We start from the raw sequence: 24,824 nt of genomic DNA, 5'->3' as shown, positions 1-24,824 counted from the left end.
GCACATCTTGTCTGCTAAATCAACTAGTATAGCTCACAGCCATATGGCATAACCAGATCAGGGCATAACAAAGACGACTCAGAATATTCTGTCCTCCTTCATATCATGTTTTTTGTTTGTTTTTAGACCTGCCTAAAATAAATCACGGATTTATTGTTATGGTGTAGGCATGACAATCACCGGCTGACAAAATGTAATGACCGCCACAGCCCTACTCTGGCATGCTACCTTCACGCTCGTACCATACAGAGCCAGAGTGGGGCAACAAGGACAGGGGAGGGAGGGGGAGAGAGATATAGACATGGGGGAGGATGGCAGTCAAAATGCAGAGGTCAGAGAGCGTGATGTAGAGGTTAACTTCCATCACCTTCTTTGTTCTGAGGTTTCCTTTCATCTGCAGCGACCGGGGTCAAACCAAACACGAGCACTTCCTGTGTACGGGTAACCTACATCCTGTCTGAGCGATCATCTCTTGCTTCTACAGGACTATCCCATCTTACCACATAATCATGACAATATTAAATTCGCATTACATTTCCTTCCCCTCGTCTCACCCATTTCTCTTCCATCTACAGTATAACATCGACACCATCAAGTAACGTCCCAAACACATACATCCATGATAAGCACTAAACATGTGTGAACAGCTCTCTCTCGCTTCCCAACACTCATTCATCGTTACAATTCATGACAACTGCTGTGAAAAGCAAAAACACTCACTCCACAGACAGACGGACGGACGGACGAGAGAGAGAGACAGAGAGAGAGAGAAAGAGAGAGGGGCAGTTGGCTCCGGCATTGGCTTCTGGAGGCGCGATGACACAGCGTCTCGGACAAGGGTCAGACTGATCCTCAGCCCAGATGTGGGGTGTGTCTCAGGGCCCCGTCGCCACCGGCAACAAGCAGCCGTTTTCACAGGCCACCACGGCGACACGCCATCACTGGCTGCTGCCCTTTACGTCACTGTGGAGCCCGCTAGAACGAGGAGACGTGCCCACGCAGGCTAACACACATTCTCCATCTCAATACCCACAAGGAGAACACAGAACTCACCGAGTGCCAACAGAAGCACTACTCCGTATGGAGACTTGAGGAAGGGATGGAGAGAGAGGGAGAGAGAGAGAGAGAGAGAGAGAGAGAGAGAGAGAGAGAGAGAGAGAGAGAAAGAGACGGTGATAGAGAGAGAGGGAGAGAGAGAGAGAGAGAGAGAGAAAGAGACAATGAGAGAGAGAGAGAGAGAGAAAGAGACAGTGATAGAGAGAGAGAAAGAGACAATGAGAGAGAGAGAGAGAGAGAGAAAGAGACAGTGATAGAGAGAGAGAGAGAGAGACGGTGGAAGAGAGAGAGAGGGAGAGAGACAGTGAGAGAGAGAGAGAGAGAGAGACAGTGAGAGAGAGAGAGAGAGAGAGAGAGAGGGAGAGAGACAGTGAGAGAGAGAGAGAGAGAGAGACAGAGAGAGAGAGAGAGAGAGAGAGAGAGACGGTGAGAGAGAGAGAGAGAGAGGGGGAGAGAGACAGTGAGAGAGAGAGAGAGAGAGGGAGAGAGACAGTGAGAGAGAGAGAGAGAGAGACAGAGAGAGAGAGAGAAAGAGACGGTGGAAGAGAGAGAAAGTAAGACCAGAGGAAAAGGAGTGGGAGCGCAAAAGGGAAGACGTTCAAAAAGGGGAAGACGGATGGAAAGAGAATAGCAGTGGCAAAAGTGTGAGAGGGATGTGGGTAACGAGAGGGAGGACAGAGGGAGAGACTGGTGGAGGACGAGTGGGGGTGGAGAGAGCGCCCTTACACAGACATTGAGAGGGGGGTGGACGAAGGATAAGAGAGGCTGTGTATAGGACTGCAGACAACAGTAGGCTGCTCAGACAACAGTAGGGTGGGTATGTATTTTTGGTATAGGGTGAGGGAGAGGGGAAGGATGTCGGTCTGCTCCATAACGCCACTTATCCCCCGAACGCCCTGGACACCTTTAGAGTTACAGTCATAGGAGAGTCCTCTGCCTCTCCTCTGTCATACTCAACAAAAAGCAGGGGGAACAAGAAAGACACAGGCACACGTACACTCACACACAGCGAGACACGCGCAGACCCACGCACACACAAACGCACATTTGACCCCTGACTAAGTTCATTTTACAGCAATAATATTACAGTACACACTGTAGATCATTTTAGTGAGCATGTTGGTACGTAAGCTCTGGAGACTAACACCATTGAAAGTCAGGATGCCGTAATGAACAAAAATAGCCTCCGTGACTTATAAAACTGGACGGCACATTAAAGTTTGAGTCGGAGTGTGCATGTCAGTGTGTGAGTGTGTTTAACATTGACAAGTGTTTCTAGTGCTACTCATGTAAAGCATTTGGGTGTGTTGCCATCTGAGAGCGGTTGCACACGTGTGCATATTTTTGTGCATGCCTTTATTTATTTGTGTTTGTGCACTCATTCCATGGTGAGAGTGTAATCAGAGGATGTGGCGAAGGGATGTGTGTTGTGTTGCTGCAGTGGGTTCCTTCTCCCTCCCGGTGCACACAGAGAAATAGCTGAACCCAAAGGTTGATCTCATTTCCTGCTATGTGATATCGATCTGAAGGAGGGAGCTATAGGACAGAGGATTACCACTACCCCACTGCATCTGAACTCAGACAGAGAGAGCGAGCGAGAGAGAGAGAGTCTGAGAGAGAGAGAGACTGTCTGTCTGTCTGTCTGTCTGACAGACAGACAGACAGACAGACAGACAGACAGACAGACAGAGAGACAGAGAGACAGAGAGACAGAGAGACAGAGAGTGGCAGGGCGAGAGAGAGGCAGGGCGAGACAGGCAGAGAAAGGACCTGGAGGCAGAGGAGGGCAGAGCGAGACAGCGAAAGGCAGAGCGAGACAGAGAAAGGCAGAGCGAGACAGAGGCAGAGAGGCAGAGGTAGAGAGGCAGAGGGGGCAAGGAAAAGAGACAGGGGTATAGGAAAACTAAGCAGATGAGGACAGGAGTGGTGAAAGAAAGAGACTAAATGGAGAGAGGGCCAAAGGAGGACACGAGGGAATCTGCAGGGGAAGAGAGGAGAGGAAACGGTGGATTAGTGGAGAAGAGAGGGAGGCAGGCAGGAGAGAAACCAAGGAGGTGGTGTGTGTGTCCCACTACACGATGCCCCTTGTGGTAGCTAAATGCACTCAGGTGGGCAAGGGTGGCAGCGAGAGCCTCACTGGTGCCCCGACTCAAATGCGTATCTCTGCTCCCTTTACCCAGATACAGCAGCACAGATGCGTCTGACTGTAATCCGTGTGTGGGAATGGTTTAATCAGACAAGAGCTTGCCCAGGAATGCACTGCCAAAAATGCCAAGGCATGTCATTGCTTTGGCATCCACACACAAACACAACAACACGCAGAATGCCGTGATCCCCGCTGTGCATTCTACACCGAATGCTCTCATTTGCTTCATGGAATCATTTCCCCTGCTTGAGTATCAAAGGTGTTTCATGTAATAATGTCCCTGTGCATTCAGACCTGTCACTTCAACCACCTTCCCGAGACACACACACGCACGCACACACACACACACACACGCACGCACGCACGCACACACACACACACACACACTAGTCCCCTACGGTGCTTGAGTAACAGCTGGTGTTAGGCTGAGCAACGTGCCCTTTGTGGGCCCAGGGCAGGGGTAGCATGAGGACCATTAGGGCAGAGCGTGGCAACAGGGTTAACTGAGCCCAGGCCCATCTGTGCACCCCGTTCCACAGGGAGACAGAGAGAGAGAGAGACACACACACAGAGGGAGGGAGATACACACACACACAGAGAGACAGTCAACAGAGAGACAGTCAACCTGCTCCACACACACACAAACACACCCTTTCAAACTCTCTCACACATCAACGTGCACGCGCACGCGCACCTACGCAAGCACACACTAACCCAGAAGCACTGCATAAAACTCTCCCTTGTACAGAACTAATGCAGACCACACAGCACCACGAGCACTGTTATTAGGAGGTGTCCAACACAACACAGAGGCTGCTTCTCAAATGGTAACCTATTCCCTATATAGTTCACTACTTTTGACCAGGGCCGCTGCTGACTGTCACGAAGGCCACCTACAGCGCCACAGGCAAACACGAGCAGCAGAACAACTCCAACAGAGAGAGACATCCAGCTCTCTTATCACAGGCACAGCTCTGACTTAGAGAAAACATCAGAAGCTTCCTCCGGAGAGAACCACAGTCCCCCCAGAAACTACTGATAAATTTCTGACTGGGGATTCATAGGAGAGGGAGAGGAATATAACGGAAAGGTAGAGGTATGTTGGCTGAAAGTGAAAACTGTGAAAAGGGGAGAGAGAGGGAGAGAGTGCGAGCGAGAGAGAGAGAGAGAGAGCGAGAGAGAGGGAGAGAGAGAGAGAGCGAGAGAGTGCGAGAGAAAGAGGGAGAGAGCGAGAGAGTATGAGAGAGAGGGAGAGAAAGAGGGAGAGAGCGAGAGAGTGCGAGAGAAAGAGGGAGAGAGCGAGAGAGAGGGAGAGAGCGAGAGAGAGGGAGAGAGCGAGAGAGTGCGAGAGAGAGAGCGAGGGAGAGAGCGAGAGAGAGAGCGAGGGAGAGAGCGAGAGATTGCGAGAGAGAGGGAGAGAACGAGAGAGTGTGAGAGAGAGAGAGCGAGACCTTGCTGATACTGAGGTCAGAAACGTTTTGTGACCTTTGCTCCCTGAATAGTGATGTGCCACCCACTCCCTCTATATGCCCCTGTATAGATCTTCTCCACAGTCTCAGTAATCAATAGCATCCACTCAGAACAACAATTGCAGCCACTGTGTAATGCGTGTAAGCTTACCTGTTGCCTCAATATATCGGATGCACTTGTCGATGAAGAGCGGGATGGGTCGGTCAGGTGTCACCACGTTGGCCAATGGCACGCCAAAGTAGTTGCTTTCTACTTTGGATACGGAGTGCCTGGGCTTGGGCCGCGGTTTCTGAGAGAGGGGCGGAGGGAGAGATCGATGAGAACGAGGAGAGCGGCATTTTCGTTTCTGTTCATTATCCATCCGAGACATGGATTGATCTTTAGACCATAGATATGGGCACAATTTGAACACACGCATCACCATACTTTCATTCTTAACATGGGCATCGACTATCAGCCATCACAACACAACCCACATACGCATCCTTGCAGCAGACTCTTCTCAAGGCCTAAGCTGATAAGAATCATACATTCCTGTCTCGGGCTGTCTGAGTGATACACATCTCCGTTCCACTTTTCACCTCTCTATGTTTTCTTTATCCTCCGCACTCTCTTTCCTCTCCCTTGTCATACTCTCTTTCCTCTCCCTTGTCATACTCTCTTTCCTCTCCCATGTCATACTCTCTTTCCACGACACTGCATCCCCCGGGCATTACCCCAACCCGAAAAACATTCTTAGTTTCTAAGAGGTCCCTAACTTACTGCTGTTATCAGAATTCAATTCTATCTTGTAAGCTACTACGGCTACTTCGGTGCCATTCAAGCCTTTCAGACAGACTGAGCTGAGAGCTGGGGCAAAGCTCCACGGCTGGCTAGGTACTGGGGCTGGAGAGCCGTAGGACTGTCAGGCAGAGAGCAGAGCAGAGCGGCGCAGCATGATCTTCTGAGTGAGCCTAGCCGCCCTTGTCCGGCCGATCTGCTCCAGTTACCCCACTCCATTACTTTACCCACCACCACCGCCCTGCCCACCACCCTATATTCCCCTGGCTGCAGTCACAACCCCAAAACTCTGCTTTTCACGCCTGCCTTATTGTTCTTGTTTTATGAGGCCCCATCCTTGCAAACTGTCTCTCCTTTTGTTTAACTTCTTTGGGGTAGGGGGCAGTATTTTCACGTCCGGATGAAACGCGCACCCAGAGTAAACTGCCTGCTACTCAGGCCCAGATGCTAGGATATGTATATTATTAGTAGATTTGGATAGAAAACACTATGACGTTTCTAAAACTGTCCAAAATCCAACCAGGAAGTGGGAAATCTGAGGTTTGTAGCTTTTCAAGTCTTAGCCTATCCAATATACAGTGTCTGTGGGGTCATATTGCACTTTCTAAGGCTTCCACTAGATGTCAACAGTCTTTAGAACCTTGTTTCAGGCTTCTACTGTGAAGTGGGAGAGACAAGAGCTGATTGAGCCCGTGAGAGTTAGCTCCGTTCCCTTTCATTTCTAAAGATAAAGAAATTCTCCGGTCGAAACATTATTGAAGATTTATGATAACAACATCCTAAAGATTGATTATATACATAGTTTGACATATTTCTACGAACTGTAATATAACTGTTTTGACTTTGTCTGGACCTAGTGCCTGCGCATTTGGATTACTGTACTGCGCATTTGGATTACTGTACTAAATGCGTGAACAAAAAGGAGGTATTTGGACATAAATGATAGACTTTATCAAACAATTTATTGTGGAACTGGGATTCCTGGGAGTGCATTCTGATGAAGATCATCAAAGGTAAGTGAATATTTATAATGATATTTCTGACTTTTGTTGACTCCATAACATGGCCGGTATCTGTATTGCTTGGTCTCTGAGCACTGTACTCAGATTATTCCATGGTGTGCTTTTTCCGTAAAGCTTTTTTGAAATCTGACACAGCGGTTGCATTAAGGAGAAGTATATCTTTAATTCCATGCATAACAGTTGTATTTTCATCAACATTTTTGATGAGTATTTCTGTAAATTGATGTAGCTGTCTGCACTTTCACCAGATGTTTTGGAGGCAAATCATAACGCGCCAATGTAAACAGAGATTTTTGGATATAAATATGAACTTTATCGAACAAAACATACATGTATTGTGTAACATGGAGTCCTATGAGTGCCATCTGATGAAGATCATCAAAGGTTAGTGATTCATTTTTATCTCTATTTCTGCTTTTTGTGACTCCTCTCTTTGCTGTAAAAATGGCAGTTTTTTTGTGACTAGGTACTGACCTAACATAATCGCATGGTATGCTTTTGTCGTAAAGCCTTTTTGAAATCGGACACTGTGGTGGGATTAACAACAAGTGTATATTTAAAATGGTGTATAATACATCTATGTTTGAGGAATTTTAATTATGAGATTTCTGTTGTTTGAATCTGGCGGCCTATCCCACGTACCCTAGAGAGGTTAACTGATTTGAGAACAGTTTCACCTTTCTAGCCAATTGCGCATTGCTCTCTTACCCCCTCGTTGGAGAGAGCGAGAGAGATAGAGAGAGAAGAGAAAGAACAAGATAGAGAGAGACCTCAAGTCAGCCAGACACAGTCTGAGGTGAGTGTATATGAACAGGGAGAAATGGGTTAGTTAGCTTCCACTGTGTACTCACTGCTGAGGCCTAACGGCAGCCAGGCAGATACAGGACTGGCTGATTCCACCCTGACCTCAGGTCAGACTTACAGGAACACTCTTTGTTGATTATAATGAACCAAATGTGCGGTGCCCTAAGGGCACGCTAGGCTACAGCTGGTTCTATAGTGATCATCAATAGAGAGACAGCTGATCTGGGAACCTGATGACCTTGTTTTGGCTCCCATTAAGTAATAAAGACTCTAAAGTAAGTGGAGCGGGGGCACAGGCCCCAGATCAGCCCTACGGCTGTGCTCTGCAGTAAGGGGAGTAGCTAGCTTAGTCCCATTAAGCAGTTTTGTTTTATTTGTTTTGGGTGGTTAAATTAAGTTCCCCCTATACTGGTTCCGCCAACTAATTCTCTCTAGATGTGTGATGTTTACGGAGCATCATTCAGGATATATAAAACACTCATATAGTTTATGGCGTAAAGGGACATCATCACTGTGTGTGAAAACATAAATCGCCTGTCCTCCCTCCTGACACCGAAGGTAATTATCACCCACCCACAGCCAGGCAGGCAGACACACAGCGACAGGGTGGTTTGTGTCTCTCCCCCAGCCAGTCTAATCATATACACTGCCTTCGCTCCCACTTAGGTGGCACTTATGTCAGCCTTTCTGTGTGAACGGGAACTATGGCAGGCAGATACGACTGACGGCGCTGGGTCAAATGTTTCACTGCAGAGTGTCTGAGGAGAGGGAGCGTGCAGATTGTGCAAGAGAGGGGAGGGAGGGCAAAGTGAGGCTGACGCCCATGTCTGAGTCCGATGTTCCCTCAATCCCTCTTCATCAGCAGGGAGGTTAAAGAGAGGCGGAGTCGGGGAATGAGGAAGGGAAGGAGAATGTGTAGGAGGAGGAGGAAATAAACCCAGGGCATGTCCCACTAGTCTCTGGGCATGTTTTGCTGCAGCACTAGAGCACTACTGAAAACATGCCGCACAGCTGGACCACTCAGCTGCCAATCACTCTCTATTCCCCTTCATTCGGTGAGACTGCCCCCTATCACGCTTTTCGGGCAGGTCTGACTTCATGCACTGATGCAACAGGGAACTCTCCGGATTAGAAAGACAACCCACCTGGGAACAGGGCATGTCATAAACCTGTTGGGTTTACTCTGCACAGATCTACTTACCGAAGGGAACGTTTAAAAAAAGAACTAGCCAGCCTATGGGACTGCAACTAGGGCTGTAGCAGTAACAGGTTTGTCGTTTGGGATGAGTGAGTGGGTTCGAGCTAGGGATGCTATTATCTGAGATCAAACACAACTGCTGTACAGAGAGACAGTGCGGAGGGGGGGAGAGGGGGCGGTAAAATAATTATCTCTTTTTTACTCTTGTTAATGCCCTCATTCACGTGGCCGGTGAAAGAAATGGCCAACTAAGCTGGCAAACATGTAACTTCAGTTTTAATGGTGTTTGTGTCAAATTATAATGAGCTATGTCAGCATGGGTTAAAGTTTGAGAATTTTGTCCATTTGTGAAATAATGACAGCACCACACACATAAACACATGTACATTCAGGGAAACACATTAAAAGAGTTTCTCTGAGCTGGGTGAGATCAATAGCTGAAGTTTCTCTCTGCTTCCGGGCCATGATTGGGCGGGTTTGGAGGACTCCAGCGGCGCAGGAGAAAAGTAGGACCACAGAGTGAGAGAAGGTAGAACTGATTTTAAAGAGCCTGGAAGGAAAGCTAGACCTAGACCCTCTATAATAGAGCCTGTCAGACTCAAATCAGATGGGCCCCAGTGAGCAGAGAGACATGACACAGAAATCCCTAGGTATAGAAGTAATGAAGACAAGCGCAGAAGCCTCCCTTTGGCAACACACTTAAGAGCACAGTGCTAATTACTCTTGAGCTCAGCTCATATACTCACACAGGTGATATACACTGAACAATGCAACGGGAAACGCTGCTGCTAAGTCACTTTGATAAAGGCGGTAAGTGAAGACAACACTATTAAACAGATGAAACTCATTAAAGTAGTCTATAATAGCTTGATAGAGATTGTGCCCGAGTGGCGCAGCGGTCTAAGGCACTGCATCTCCAGTGCTTGAGGCGTCACGACAGACACCCTGGTTCGATTCCAGACTATATCACAACCGGCTGTGATTGGGAGTCCCATAGGGCGGCGCACAATTGGCACAGCGTTGGACGGTGTAGGCCGTCATTGTAAATAAGAATTCGTTCTTAACTGACTGTCCTAGTTAAATAAATACATTTAAATAAAAACAATATTAAGTCATTCATAGGTGGAAATCTCAATGAATCACATCAGTTTCTCTCTTTCTCTATGTGACCGGTATGAAGAATAAAAACTGAAAGTATGCAATCTGATGTGACCATATTGATGAACGATACACACACACACACAGACACACAAACAAACACACACCCACCCACCCACCCACCCTGGGGCACATACCTTGGTGTTTCTGCGCAGGCTCCTGAGGATGTTCCTCCTCTTGGGGTCCTCACCCTCCTCGTTAATAGAGTTCTCCCCCTTGTGCGCCCCGCCCAGCTCCTCTGGTGCCTTGGGTGGCCCCAGCTCGTCGTCACTGCCGATAGAGAAGCTAGTGCGGAAGCTGCTGAACTTGCCCAGGCGTTTCGAGCGGTCGCGGTACAGCCGCGGCTTCACCCCCAGAGCAGACATCTTCCGCCTCCGCTCCAGGGAGCTGCTGTCAGCCTCGCTATCCGAGCCATTGCCCCCGCCGTTAGAATGCTTGTTGGCGTTGCGGATGGTGATGATCTTGCCCTGAGTGCTGTCGTGGGGCACCGAGTAGATGCTCTCCTCCTCCGTGGGCCGCTGTTTGATCACGGCATCCACGGGCTCTGCGTAGTCCGAGGGGTCGTAGCCACCGTCGCTGCCCGGCGCCCAGGTGACAGCAGGCGGTAAAGAGCGGCGGTTGGTCCCTTGCTGGTCCATGTAGGGCCCCAGGTTGACTTTCCGTACAGGGGGCTTGGGCCGTACCTGCGGGGGCACCTTGTTGTTGAGCTTGCTCTCGAAGGTGCTGATCTCGGAGATGACTGAGAAGGCGTCGCTGGACTCCAGGTCAGGGAGCTTGAAACCCCCCAGGTGGGAGGTGGGGGTACCATCGGGGTAGTGGGGCGAGGGCTCCACATCCTCCTCAGAGTCTAGCAGGGTGTTGATGGGGCTGGGGGAATTGCAGCGGGCCGGGCTCATGCTCTCAGTGGTGCAGGCCTCTGCTACATTATCGTACATGTGTGTGGCCTCCACTATGGTGCGTTTCTCCACAACCTCCTTCAGGAAGGGCTGGAAGAGGTCTATCCTGTGCAGGCCTCCCACCACCCCTCCAGGCCCACACACTACTGTGTTAAACCTGGCCTCGATCTCCCGGGCCAGCTCCTCCCCCTGGCTCACCTGCTCCCTGGCCACTTCAGAGTCCGACAGCTCAGCCTGACTCTCCCCCACCGCCAGCAGCTGCACGGGGATGATGTCCTGCACCTCGCACAGGAACGCACACAAGGTCTCCATGGATGCCTTGCGCCTGGCCGAATACACGGCGATGTAGCCGTGCACCAGCCGGCTCTTCCGTAGGGCAAATGAGGAGTGGAAGGAGAGCAGGGAGAGGTCGATGGTGTGCCTCTGAGCCCCCACCGTGAGCTCTAGGAGCACGGACGTGCCACTGCTCAGGCTGGAGGCCGGCCGACAGTGCTGGGGCAGCAGGAGAGGCGAGAGGAGCTGCTCCACGTCATAATCGTCCCCACACATCAGGCACATGACTATCCGCAGGTCTGTCTCGGGGATGGGCTGGGAGTGAGAGTCTCTGAAGGAAGGGGGTAAAGGAGGGGAGCTGCTGCCTATGCTCCCAGGGGGCCTACGGCATTCTAACAGACCTTTTAACACCTGGTTGATCTGCTTTTCGTTCACATTGCGTCCATAGCCCACCCCAGGGGAGGCGGGGTCTAGGTAACCACACTGTAGCTTCCCAGCCACCTGCTGCCCCTGGAGGATAAGTGTGTGGGCCGTCTCCCCCCCAATGTCCCTGACGGACCCTACTCCCCGTTTGGTGACTAGGAGCAGGTTCATGGGCAGCTGAAATAGACTGTTTTCCCTTCGGCCTAGCGTGGACTCTCTGAGCTTTTCAATGCTCTCCACAATGTAGGATAGTGACTCCTTAGAGTTGTAGAGACACAGGACGCCATGGGGGGTGAAGGTAGGCGTGTGGAAGGAATTGACCGGCAGCCGAACGTTGCCCTCTATGGGCCGGAGGGACAACTCATACATTTTCCCATCCAGCACGTACCGGTCGTCATTAGTGCACAAAGCCCTGATCTCATTGGCCAGTTCTCTACCCAGGCCGTCTTTACCCAGAATGACCAGGTTAATCCGATCTGCATTCCCGTCACCTGGTTTATGGCTATCAAAGAAGGAGTATCGAGTGGGGAACTTGGAGGCTAGAACCTGTTCAATCTTACAGTCCACACAGTGGGGGCTATTTGGGCAGGTCTCCTTGGTGGGGTGGTAGACAAAGTGGATATGCTTGAGAACCAAAGCGTCCCTCTCTGCCTGTAACTTCTGCAGGGCCTTGAACCTTTGCTCCTCCCCCAACACCTCCTGGATGGCCCCCATCTTCTCCTTACTTGGCTTGGCGTCTACCTCCAGCTCATAGAAGAGCTCTGAGTACTCCAGCAGCAGCTCCTGGAAGTCCTCCTTGGCTCGGTCGATGATCTCCTTCTGGTGCCTGTTGTAGATGTCTAGGTACTCTTGTTCCTCAAGCCACTGGTAGAAGTCTTCATTCATGATGAAGCTGCGTGCCTCCTCCCAGGGCTTGCCTGCTGTGATAAAGGGAGAGGCACTGAGCTTCTCCTTGAACTCCCACTTCATCTCCGCCTTTTTGCGCTCGTTTCTCAGGTGCTCCAGGTGGCTCTCATAAATTGTCTCAGCCACAGGGGTCTCCAGGAGATCCTCTGGAATCCTCTCGTCCTCCATGTTGTCTATGTGTGGCGTGGTCTCCCAGGGGGTGTCGTCCAACACAACGAACCAATGGGAGAAGTCCCGTTTGGTCTCCAGAACCTTCTGGACCCCGGACCAGCTCAGGTGGTCGATCTCATCCAGCTCAGGGACTAGGGAAACCAGTGCCTGAGGCAGGGTGCTGAGATAGACCTTCCGCCTTCGCTCAATGTGCTCCTGTTTGAGCCTGTGGACGTGCTGCTGGAAGAGCTTCTTGGCTTTGGCCGTGCCCTCCAGGAAGACATACTCCTTGTACTCTGGGGAGGTCTGCATGCGCCGATTTATGTTGGGCCACGTCTCATTGTGGTTCTTCACAATGCGGCTGACCTGCCATTCGTAGTGGTCTTTAGCCGAGGCGATCTGCTGGCTCTGCTGCTTCAGGGCCTCAAAGTAGGGGATGATCTTGGGTTTGCCCCGGCCCTTGTCTATCAGCTGCACCAGGGTGAGGAAGGCCAGGTCTACGTTGACGTTGGAGCGTGCTGACGTCTCCACCACCTGGAGGTTCTTCTTGGCCAGGGCGAAGGTGTGCGAGTCCTTGATGTAGCGCTCCACCCCCTCGTCGCACTTGGTGAGCACCAGAACTACTGGCTTCTTGTTCTTGGCTAGCTGGTTGTAGAGATTAGTGATGAACTTCATCTGTTCGTCAAAGTTGCGGTTCATGCCCCTGCTGACGTCCACACAGAGGAGAAAGCCATCCACCATCAGCTTCCCCTCAGGCATCTGCTTCTGCTCAAAGTCCTGCTCCAGCCCAAGCTGGTCTGTGCAGAAATACATCAGCTTTTCTGCAGAGGCCAGCTTGTTGGAAGCTGCCCTCTTGATGTAGGGCTGGAGGGCTGTGGAACGGTGCGGCTGGAACGTCTGGTCATCAATGAACTCTGTCTGTTCCACCACATGCATCCTGCATTCCGGCCCCTCCTCCAGCACCCGCCCTGTTTCCCCCCAGAACAGGAAGTGGTCATTGTTCACCACGCGCCCTCCGAAGTCGCTGGTGCTTAGCACGGAGGTGTGGTCCAGGTAAAAGTCGTCTGCGCTGGGACGGACGAAGCGGTTGCACAGGCAGGACTTGCCCACGCCACACTGCCCCTTCTCTTTCTCTGTGCCGGACAGGCCCACCACGACCAGGTTGTAGGTGGGCGCCTTTGCATCTTGCTTTTTTGCCATCATCGTCGAACGCAGACACTCATCCTGCCATGCCCACAAGCTCTAGGGAGGAGGCTGCAAGACGGTCTTTCCATGCAAAGATTCTTACTGGCCTTGGGTCCGACTCTACAAGAGAAGGAGAGAAAGGTAGATTTTTAAAATAAATAATATAAAAGACTGTGGGAAAGATTCATTGTCATCATTCAATTCATTATTTGTAGGCTGTCCCATGTCTCATTTAAAATTCCCACATCGTTGCTGTGTGATGTTAATAATGTTTCATCTGTGATCCCATTTCACCGCTGAATGTTTCCTGAAGAGGTTTGAGGTCAGAAGCAAAGCTGTTGGAATGCTACAACTTACTTAAGACAACTGCAGTACAGTCAGTAACTATTAACTGATGCATTCTTTCACATTCAACCTCTTTTTGACATTCTACTACCCACCATACTAAAAGTAGTTTCCTGAGGCTTGTTTGCTACATTCTTCCCTGCTTTGTACGTTTCAAAACAGCAGAACAGGATCTTATGTGAGGATACATAATTATCTCACATCTAACAGTGTTGTCTTTAAGCCAGCAGCAGTTCTACAAGACGCGATGGTACCGTTCTCACTAACACACAAATCCACATACGTAGAGAAAGAGACTAATTGGGCAACTAGGGAAGCCCAACTGCCTTTCAAACGGCTGCTTTGAATGTTGGCTGCTTTCCTCTCCACAAAAGAAAACCAACAACATTTTCCTCTGGTTCCTGAAAAAAAGACTCCGTGGACAAATTGGACTGGCTGATGTAGCATCACTAATTATGATCTGAAATTGCGTGTCTCGTAACATTTACCTAGATGTAATAGCTGTTCAATTTGGTATCATGCTGTCTGGAGATATCACTTGCGGATGTTTCTTTCCAAGACCCACACACACACTGTTCTCAGAGCAAGCACTTTCACCACTACACAACAGATTCCATTGGCAGAACACAGGCCTACAAAATCATAAATAGAGCTCCTATTGGTAGAACTGAAGGAGGGAGGTAACATTCATACCATTTTGATAGACGGGCCCTTTCTAAACAATCAGGCTTGTAGGGAACAAGAAAACCACTAGACAAAGCCCCAAAGCACTAAACACAGCTGTGCACAGCAAAAAGAACCCACACCCAGTCCATGTTAATTCATCTATGTATTTAGTAAACACATTAAAACCACTGTTAACGATGAATGAACGGGGCTTTTGAGGCATAGTTTGGAGAATACTTACTACCCGCTGAATTGAGTTAGTCATAGAGAGTCAGTGTGAAGACAGAACAAAGAGGAGGGAGAGAGAGAGAGAGAGAGAGAGAGAGAATCCAAAACTCTGTAGATAATATATACACACCAAGACCACAGGTAGGACGGTTGTAGGTTTAATGGTAGAAAGGGGACAATAAAATGGGGGATACAAAAGTGAGTGGAAAGCAAGTTCTATCTACCCAGACTCTGTTTACTGTAACACTACAGCAACACTCACACCTACTACACTGGGTGCATAAACAAGTGGCAGCGCAAAAGAGATCAATATCAAAAGGAATTTCTTTATTTTTTCATATTTTTTTTAATATATTTGCAGCGTAAAAGATGTATGAAAAATGCATCAAAAGGGGTCTGGCTGAGAGATCCAGGACAACCAGTCTCTGTAACGAAGGAAGGCTGAGTGTGGAGCTTTTGCCTGGGCTGCAGGTTGATAGAGAGCTGGTTGGTGATAAGACCTGGGCAGCCATGGTTAATTCATGGTCCTACGTCCTGCTGCAGGGCTCTGGGCTGGCTGGCAGTGATTAGCCCGGAGATCAATGAGCCCTTCGCATAGAACAAACAGCACAGAGGGGAGTGGAAGAGAGCAGGACAACACACATTTTGCAGACACTCTTATCCAGAGCGACTTACAGCTGTAGTGCATTCATCTTAAAGTTGGAATCCTTAATGGTGAAACAACCACGTCCGATATTACAACGACAAAGAAGTTAGGGGAAACAACGCATTCTCCCCCCCACCGTAATTTTTCAGGGACCATGTAGGACAACACTCCTCAGCTCAACAAACAATAACAATGGTGGTGGGGCGGGCCAGTGGTTCTGTTTCCCCCTACTGCGGATTACATATATAAGATAACTAGGTGAGACAACCACATCTTAGTCGTAGTAAGTACATTTTTCTTCAATAAAGTAGCTATCAGCAAAGTCAGTGCTAGTAGGGAAAGACAAGTGAATTATATATATATATTTTTTTTTAAATGTATGGGGGAGGGATAAGATGTCTTATTTAAGATATTCTTTGAAGGGTTTCAGACATTTTGGCAGGGACTGTTGTGAAGGAAGTTGTCAAGGAAGGGAGTTTGTGTTCATACAGGACCTCCCGCCCCGCCTACCGTTACCCCGATCACATCAATGCGGAGCTATACGGAGCCCTCCCCAACGTTACAAAATGTGGGAGGCACACAGCGACGCGGTATGGAACTCAATTTGGCTTCTGCGCGCGCCTCCGCAATTGCGTCACACCCTCCACGCGGAGCCTCCAACCACATGTTCACGGATCAAGCATAAATTGGCTTTGAGCCATGCCCACTGCAGGAGCCTCGTGCTCAGTTGATAGAATGTTCGACAACACTGGCAGGGCATAGAAATTGAGAGCGTAGACAAACGCATTCCCCCGTGGAATAAAGAGCCATAACCATTCCAGTTTTATCTGACCTTCAGTATAACGCCGTCGTCGTCATCGGCGGGGTTAACTGGACCTTTACCTCAACACTGACCGGCTCCAGTCTAGACGACAGAGAGCACCGTCTCAATTAGTGACATATTAAACTGGCCTGTGACCCGCTTTGAGCTGAGCCTAATGATAGGCTGAAGGACAAACAAGGCTCCCCCTGCTTTCGTCCTCGCTGCCTGTCTACTTCAGAGGCACGAGAACCCATTAGTTCATTAGATGTACAGTATTTATCAGTCCCCCGTGTTACACTACCACTGATGATAGTACGCTGATGACAATTCCTGGGCTGACCTATTCCACTGTGGTAAACAGGTGGTTGTGATCTGAAAATGGTGTCGCTATGCAAGAGTGTTGCTATGGCATGTTTTATAGTAGGGCAGTTCCACAGAAAAGGAATTGCGCCGAGACTCCGATTTCTCCCTTTAAAATGTGTGCCATGCAAAAACCATTCAACAAACCATACAACTATGCACAAGGGCTACTTTTAACAATTGACACTGAACATTTTACAAATGCAGATGCAAAGTTCGGTAACATAATTTTGGTAAAATCTCCATCAGTCTTTTGTGTCCACGTTTTCCAAAAACTCTTACATTTCTTCTCCGAATTAAGATTCAACCAAGTCTGCAGAAACACTGGGGTTGTCAGCTATGACATGACACATTGACTTTGAAAAAAATCCGTTTTGGTTATTGAACTACAGTAAGTGAAGTGGATTTACACCCGGTAACGGAACTGTGATAACGGAATTTCATCATGGGTCCCTGTTCTGTAATACACAGAAAGGCATTATTATGGATATGAATGTCATTCTCTTCAGGTGATGTATCCTACACAAAGGTATAAATATGCAACATACTCCTTTGGGTATTACTGTACACACTGGCTATTATTTTAAAATGAGCCCTGCCCCTAAACAAGACCGAATTTGGTTGGTCGGAACCAAATCTGAACCAATCGTAGACGTCTATATTTCACAAGTTTGGACATCATACGGTGACCTTTTGCAACTTCCTTCTTCGGAAAAATAGGACAGATTTTTTAACTTGTCCGAAACCTCAAGTCACTTGTACCTCCCCCCCCTCCCCCCACCCAAAGATGTCTAACACCATGGGCCAAAAAGGTGACTTATAATTGTGCTGTATGCTGCAATTGTGTTGTGTGCAGGCTTTTGATCCAACCCTGCCAAAAACACACCAGAATCAGCTTATCAAGATCCTACAGAGAAACCGATTTCTTTTACAATGTGGTGTGTTTGAGCAGGGCTGGAGCTAAAGCCTGCACTCCCATTAGCTCTCCTGGACTCTCCAGGAGGGTGGTTGGCCACCCTACAACATTACAATTACAACAAATGACTTCTTGTCTTTGTAAAAATAATTCACTCCTTCAATGAACCAGGGATCAAATGGCTACGGTAAGGTAGTTAACTAAGATGTTTATCGATTTGTATGGTTCAAATATTCAGTGTTCAGGGGTGATCTTGGTATTTAATTAGGATCCCCATTAGCTGTTGCAAAAGCAGCAGCTACTTTTCCTGGGGTCCACGCAAAACATGAAATAATACACAATACCGAACTTTAATAGGCAAGAACAGCTCAAGGACAGAACTTACATCAAATAATGGTTTAAAAGGCACACGTAGCCTACATATCAATACATACACAAACTATCTAGGTCAAATAGGGGAGAGGCGTATCTTGACAGCATAGGAGTTACTTGTCAATTAGGCTTTTCTAAGAATTGTTTTATTTTGACTTTGTACACTTGAGAGGTCTTACAACCAGAGTAAGCAGCATTGGTTTCATCAACTGCGCACCCATATCAACTGCGTGTTGGCCATCTGCGGTTATACACGAGTGTTGGTGGAAAGTTATTTTAGAAAATCAGACATGACAATAATGCATGCTAATAGCTAAATAGTTAACATTTTTGGGATGGAAAATGGATGAAAAATGCATATATATATATATATATATATATGTTGTTGCTTATGGGTCCTTTTACATGGAAATGACCAGTAGTAAAAATACAGGAGAGCCATGGAAAAGGCTACATTAACAAATAACTATGACAGCCGCAGTTACCACAGATTGCGCTAACCGCACACACACACACACACACACACAGAGAGATCGAGGCACTAATCATCATGCACTCATTTGGGTCAGATGTATTGACTCAGTTTAACATGGCCTGTTGGTTTATGACGAATTGAGCGAGTCACTGGTGTAAATGGGGGGGGGAACTCTCCTATAGTTTTCCCTCAGGTCTGAGGACCAGCCATCCCAACTGTTCAGCAGACGCTGGAGACATGCTGCTAACATCTACTTGACTTATCCCAGCTGCCCGTTTCCAAGCGCATCCTCGATAGCCAAAAGGAGTGCGCGCACGCGCGCGCGTGTGTGTGTGTGTTTGGGCGCGTGTGTGTGTGTGTGTTTGTAACTGCCACAATACTTGAGAGTGGGTATTGCAGCGACATTTTCAGCAAAAAACCTTGGGAAGAATGCCAAACAAAACAGTTTTTCCTGTTTTCCAGGCTGTTCTAGTGACAGGTGAAATAAACAACTAGAACCAGCAGCATTCCATCTAAACTGTTGTGACACAGTTAATAACACAGAGATAAAGGAAAATGGCCCCTGACACATTAGCATGCTAACCGACATAATAACTACCATTACCATAAAAATAAAAAAATCGAAATGTATAAACTGTTACTGGTTAAATAGCAACTAAACTAAACCAAACTATTGTCTTGAGGCTTTTGCTTTAACCTTACCTGCGAGAGTATATACAACAAGACAGATTACCAAAGCTATTTGTAAAGGACAGAATGTACAGTGCTAGCTGAATACTAACCAGGCTCAGTTTGTCCAGCCAGACACAGTGTTCCAGTGCCGCCTGAGGCCCTCTCTGTGTGAATAGTGCGCATGTCCTGCCACATACTCACTGCTAGCCCCTGGCTGAAGGGGATAGGTTAGGGCCTGCATTCTATCTACCTCCGACCCAGAAACACATGGATGAGGGAGCGGGTCGGCCAGGGGCGGGGGAGTGGGGCGCTGGGTCAGAGAGCTGGGTCATGTGAGCTCATCTCCTCCCTTCGGGGATGAGGGTTGGGCTATGCCTGGCGAGGGCGCATCACTTCTTCCATAATCAGAAGCACAGGAACGATAGGGACCCGGCACTGGAGAGTGGCCACCAGGGCGTGAAGTTTACTAGCCAGAGGGCCAAGCCCACAGGATCCAGGCATTCCAATGGTTCATTACAGGGCTTCAGCCAGAGAACGTCAACAAGGCCTGAGTCTGAGCCCAGTGGGTCTCCTGAGGCCTGTCAAACAACCCATAGCCCTGAGAACCAACCGCCATGAAAACTAAGACAATGTTAGCCTAAGCCTATGTATGCACGGCATACATCTTTATGAGCTGTGCCTGATTGTTAAGAGGGGAAAAAAATACTTCACTGTGCCCACTGACTGAGTTATTCTGATATTTCACACAAGACTATGTATAAAGGAAACATGTAAGAGAAAACTCAGTGGTTTCTGAGAAAGAGCTGCCTCTGTTTCCATATATCCGGGGGCTGTCATTGTCAATACCATATTTGATCAAATAAGCATAAGCTCTGTGATGGTGATGACAGAGTGCTACAACAGGAGGTAAAACCCCATTACTGAGAATGATGCCTTCTCTGGGCCCATCTCTCTCTCTCTCTCGCTCTCTCTCAGCTTGCTCTAATGCACTGCTAACAGCCAAACTGGCCCCCATTAACAAGACAGTCGTGAAGAGGGCACAACAAAACCTTTTCCCCCTCAGGAGACTGAAAAGATTTGGCATGGATCCCCAGATCCTCAAAAAGTTCTACAGCTGCACCATCGAGAGCATCCTGACCGGTTGTAATCACTGCCTGGTATGGCAACTGCTCGGCATCTGACCATAAGGCGCTACTGAGGGTAGTGCGTACGGCCCAGAACATCACTGGGGCCAAGATTCCTGCAATCCAGGACCTATATAATAGGCCGTGTCAGAGGAAAGCCCATAAAATTGTCAGGGACTCCAGTCACCCAAGTTATAGACTGTTTTCTCTGCTACCGCACGGCAAGCGGTACCGGAGCGCCAAGTCTAGGACCAATAGGCTCCTCGACAGCTTCTACCCCCAAGCCATAAGACTGCTGAACAATTAATAAAATCAATTTACATTGACACCCCCCCCCCCTCCCTTTGTACACTGCTGCCCCCTCCCTTTGTACACTGCTGCTATTTATACCCACTGTATAAAGCCTCGTTATTGTTATTCTTATTGTGTTACTTAATTATTTTTTTTAAATGGATTTTAGTCTATTTGGTAAATACTTTCTTAACTCTTCTTGAACTGCACTGTTGGTCAAGGGCTTGTAAGTAAGTATTCGCGCATGTGACAAATAAAGTTTGATTTGATTTGACATCCATCCATCCTGTCTCCCCCCCCGTTTCCTTCTCCCTCTCTCCCCGTCGATTTCTCCCCCGGCCAATAGCTATATATTTTATTTGCTCTCCCTCCTCCCTTCAACACCGCTCTCTCGCTCATCTTATCCCCTCCTCTTTCTCGTCCTCTCTTCTTCTTCCCTCTCTCTTTCTCATGAGACCTGCCTTCCATTAACGAGGGAAGAGAACTCTCACACGGACGCCACTTCTTGCCGAGGCGAGGTCCTCTGGCAGAGAATGGATGGAGGGGAGAACGGAAGGGGTGTGTAGAGAAGGGAGCAGAGGGTGTGTCTGTGATGACAGCTCTGCATAACCAGAGCAGAGAATGTACTCCCTTGTGTGCCTTAATCTGCAAACAGTCATGGATTCTCTACACACACACACACACTTATGCAGTGCAACACAAACACATGCACTGTAATACATTAATACAGTGACGCAAGCACAAATAACTCATTCCCCTCTTTCACTAATGCAATGACTCCGTGCTCCATTTACCCACAGGAAGTTTACACTAACACTTACTATCACCAATGCAGTGTATAGACGCAAACACAAACACAAACAGACCACAGACAACATTTCCAAATATATCACACACACACACAAATTGCTCCTAGTAAACAAACATGTACCACTAAAACTCAGCACAGGTCATGGGTTCACAAATTCCAGAGGTCCTCATTGTACTAGTGTCATGATGTTATCTGAACCGTCACACACACACACACACACACACACACACACACACACACACACACACACACACACACACACACACACAAAGAGAGCGAGAGAGACATAACACACTGCAGTGCACACACACACACATGCAGGACACCCACATCACAGGGGCAGTAATCCAGGCGGGATAGTCAGATCTCGGTGGGATTACACACACACACACACACACACACACACACACACACACACACTGGATTACCAGGGCTCTTTGCATCTTCACATTTCCTGAATCACAGTATGTATTAGTATGATCTGATGCTCTGCTCACGTAACATCAAGCCAGAGATACGCTACCCAAATCCCCTTAGGATGCTCTGTCAAACCACTGGATAACACACACACACACACACACACACACACACACACACACACACACACACACACACACACACACACACACACACACACACAACATATCTGTAATGCTTTAACACTCCTTAATAAAACAAGCCTGTAGTACATCAAATCCTGGCAGGGTTCTCTGTGGAGCTCTCTGCAGTGGCTTTTCTCCCAGCAGGCACCTTGTTTACTAGCCGAGTACGGTGTGACCTTTTCCAGGCCAAAGTCCGGCAGCTATTTCATTGGGCTCTACCCTGCCATGCCCTGTCACACAAGGCACCACACTGCGAGGTCATTTCCTTTTCCTCCCTGCCTGGGGCATGAGAGATAGAGTTGGTGTCAGGGCAAGCCACTGTGTTCTTATATAGCGAGAGATGGAAGGAGAGCGAGAAATACGGCAGGGGGGTTGCTTTGTTTCAGATCAGGAGATAAAAAGGCAAGAGTCCGAGAGAAAAAGATCATTCATGTTTGGTTAAAGATAGAGGTGGCTAGAAGGACGAGGGGGGAGAGAACGACTGTTGCAAAGCAGGAGGAAGAGGGTGCGGGATAGAGGAAAGGGAAGGTGTCACTGATGGTTGACACAGAGAGGAGCAGAGAGGGAGGAAGAGGGATAAGGGCCTACTAGAGAGAGAGAGAGAGAGAGAGAGGGGAGAATGAGGGAGAGGCTGAGCGGGGCAGATCAAAATGGCGTCACAGAGTTGAACCCTTCCACAGCATCAGGGGGGCCTCTTCGATAACACAACTAAAATTAACGCGTCGGGAACATGCACGGCGACAGCTATTAATCCCACAGCCCCCCCCCCCCCACCCCCACACACACACACACAGACGACACATTCTACAGTGATGAGGCCTTCCCTCTCTCTGACCACAAGCACCACGTCTGTGAGTGGAGGAGTGCCGGGGCGAAAGCGCTGACTTCGCTACGACGCGACGCCCTACAACGACCTGCAGCTGATATTAACCCACTGCATACCGCGCCCGCTAAACATGCTATCAAAGGTCCCCCGGGTGACTGTGCATTTAAAACAAAACACTCAAATTGCCCTTGTCGACACGGTAAAACAGGTTTGAGCTACAACAACAACAACAGCTGCCATGTCAGCAGGTCAGACACCTCCAGGGACAGAGAGTCATTTTGTAGGTCTCTCTCCCAGCAGAGCTGTGCGTCTTCCTGCCTAACCTTACAGCCCCGGTCCCTGTCAGACACACTGAGCACACATCTGAACTCACTCTGGAGCAAAGGGGTTGTCATCTGAAACGCGGTGTGAAGAGACACTGTATACAGCCATTGTCCTAGCCAAACGCAATTCCCGGAGCGCAAACAAGCCATGCACTACACAGACAGACAGGCACAGATAACGAGCAATACACACAGGCACGCAGCTTTCACACTCACATAGCCACATAGAAAACAAAATGGGGACGAGAGAGAGAGAAGAGAGAGAAATATCCCAGCATCCCCCTCCTCCTTTGGGGTAGCCGTATCTCCCCATCCAGATGCCAGTCGCCCACATGACTGTCAGAGCTAATTGCTTGTGTAATTGGTTTAACAACACAGGTGTTGTAGAGGGGACGTACCTCGATAACCTGCACAACACTGAGGCTCTGCTTACATCAGAACCACTGTTAATCGCTTACCTCAGACCTGCTGATCCACATCTAAATGGTAACCCAAACTATTAGCAGCAGAGATGTGAAACTGAACCAGAGTCAGGGCTAATGAGAGCTGTCAGTGGCATTTCCCAGCTGGTTCGAGGAGAGAAAGCTGCTGAAAATATTTTTTTTTGTTGCCGTTATTGCTTATAATCATTATGATTAACAGACTGCACTCCTACCAGAGTGACTTGTATCGGTAGACAGTTTTCACAAAGTGTCCACTCATATTCACCACAGCAGGCTATCTAGGTTGGGAGTCTTACCAAGGCAGTAGCTCGTCTGGACTTTGAACCCACAAGCATTTGTGGGAACCAAACATGTGTTGGGAAGTCCTGGGGGAGGTTTTAAAGAGTAACACCAATGAGAGAGCTCTGTACCTACAGCTAGGTGACAGATGGCCTTCCCGCACACACACACGTACACACAGATTCACACATACAAACTCACGGCACGCCATATGCTCAAAGATACCAGAGATCCACACCCGCTCACACACAATCCCCCACATTAACTATCATGCCCTCTACTTAAAATGGGAGCGTTTTCGATCAAGTTTATTTTTTTCTCCCTCCTCCACCAAGAAACGTTCATGCACTACTGAATCCTGAGACCAATTAAAACAGAATATGACAGGAAGGAGGGATGGAGGGAGAGAGAACGAGAGAGCGAGGAGGGAACGAGGACAGGAGAATAAATGAACACGTGGCGCGTGACAAACACTGCACGGTGACGTCATACACACACGGGGGTTTAGGTGTGTGTGCATCATCCTGTGGTATTATCATATCAAATGTTTTTTTTTTTTTGTCGTATGAAACAGCTACGGGCGCCAACATGGTAGCCTGGACAACTGCTATCCTGTGTTACCTCTTGCCGTCAATGGAACAGGAAGCAATAGAGGCACCCCTTCCACTCCGATCTCTACTCCATTCCCTCCACTCTACACAGGACTAATGGAGCCTGCTGCAGGAGTAATGAAGCCAGTCCACGACGCTAGGCGTTAGTTAAGAAGCGTTCTGATACACAGCAAGGGCAGGCCCAATACATGATGTACCAGACACGGGCTACAGGGAGCAGGACATAGGATGGAGAGGGAAAGAGATCAAGAGGAACTGCACAAAGAAAGCAGACAAAAACACAGAGGAAGGCTAAATGGGGAAGGATTTTTTTTTTTTATAGGAAGACAGTGAGAGAGGAAGACAAAGTGAGGAGGAGAGAAAGTGAGAGGAAAGTGAGAGGAGGAGGGTTAACAAAGGCTTCTGGTAAATACTTAGCATTTGTGGTTGGCTAATGGAAACACAGGGCTACTTAGGGCTCATGCGCTGACAAGCCCCGATGTGGAGGAAAAATCCTGAACCAGGAACCTCTCTCTCTCTCTCTCTCTCTCTCTCTCTCTCTCTCTCTGTGTGTGTTTAATAACAT

The 24,824-nt window shown here is 48.5% G+C and overlaps 1 protein-coding gene across 3 annotated transcripts in view; it reads right to left on the bottom strand.

Annotated features, from left to right (window-relative positions):
* Nucleotides 1–24,824, bottom strand: part of LOC112265084 (rho GTPase-activating protein 35) — a 93,030-nt gene that overhangs the window by 17,427 nt on the left and 50,779 nt on the right. For all 3 annotated transcript variants that reach the window (XM_042295876.1, XM_042295875.1, XM_024442124.2), the window contains exons 2-3: nt 9,772–13,587; nt 4,823–4,961 (exon numbers count right to left, since the gene is read on the bottom strand). In XM_042295876.1, coding sequence (XP_042151810.1) covers nt 4,823–4,961; nt 9,772–13,485 — 3,853 coding nt within the window. In that variant the 5' untranslated portion in view covers nt 13,486–13,587. The remainder of the gene's footprint in view (nt 1–4,822; nt 4,962–9,771; nt 13,588–24,824) is intronic.

This window comes from Oncorhynchus tshawytscha, linkage group LG13, assembly GCF_018296145.1.
Source record: "Oncorhynchus tshawytscha isolate Ot180627B linkage group LG13, Otsh_v2.0, whole genome shotgun sequence".
NCBI lineage: Eukaryota > Metazoa > Chordata > Actinopteri > Salmoniformes > Salmonidae > Oncorhynchus > Oncorhynchus tshawytscha.
Note: the sequence above shows the minus strand (reverse complement) of the source record. Positions and strands in the feature narration are given on the sequence as shown.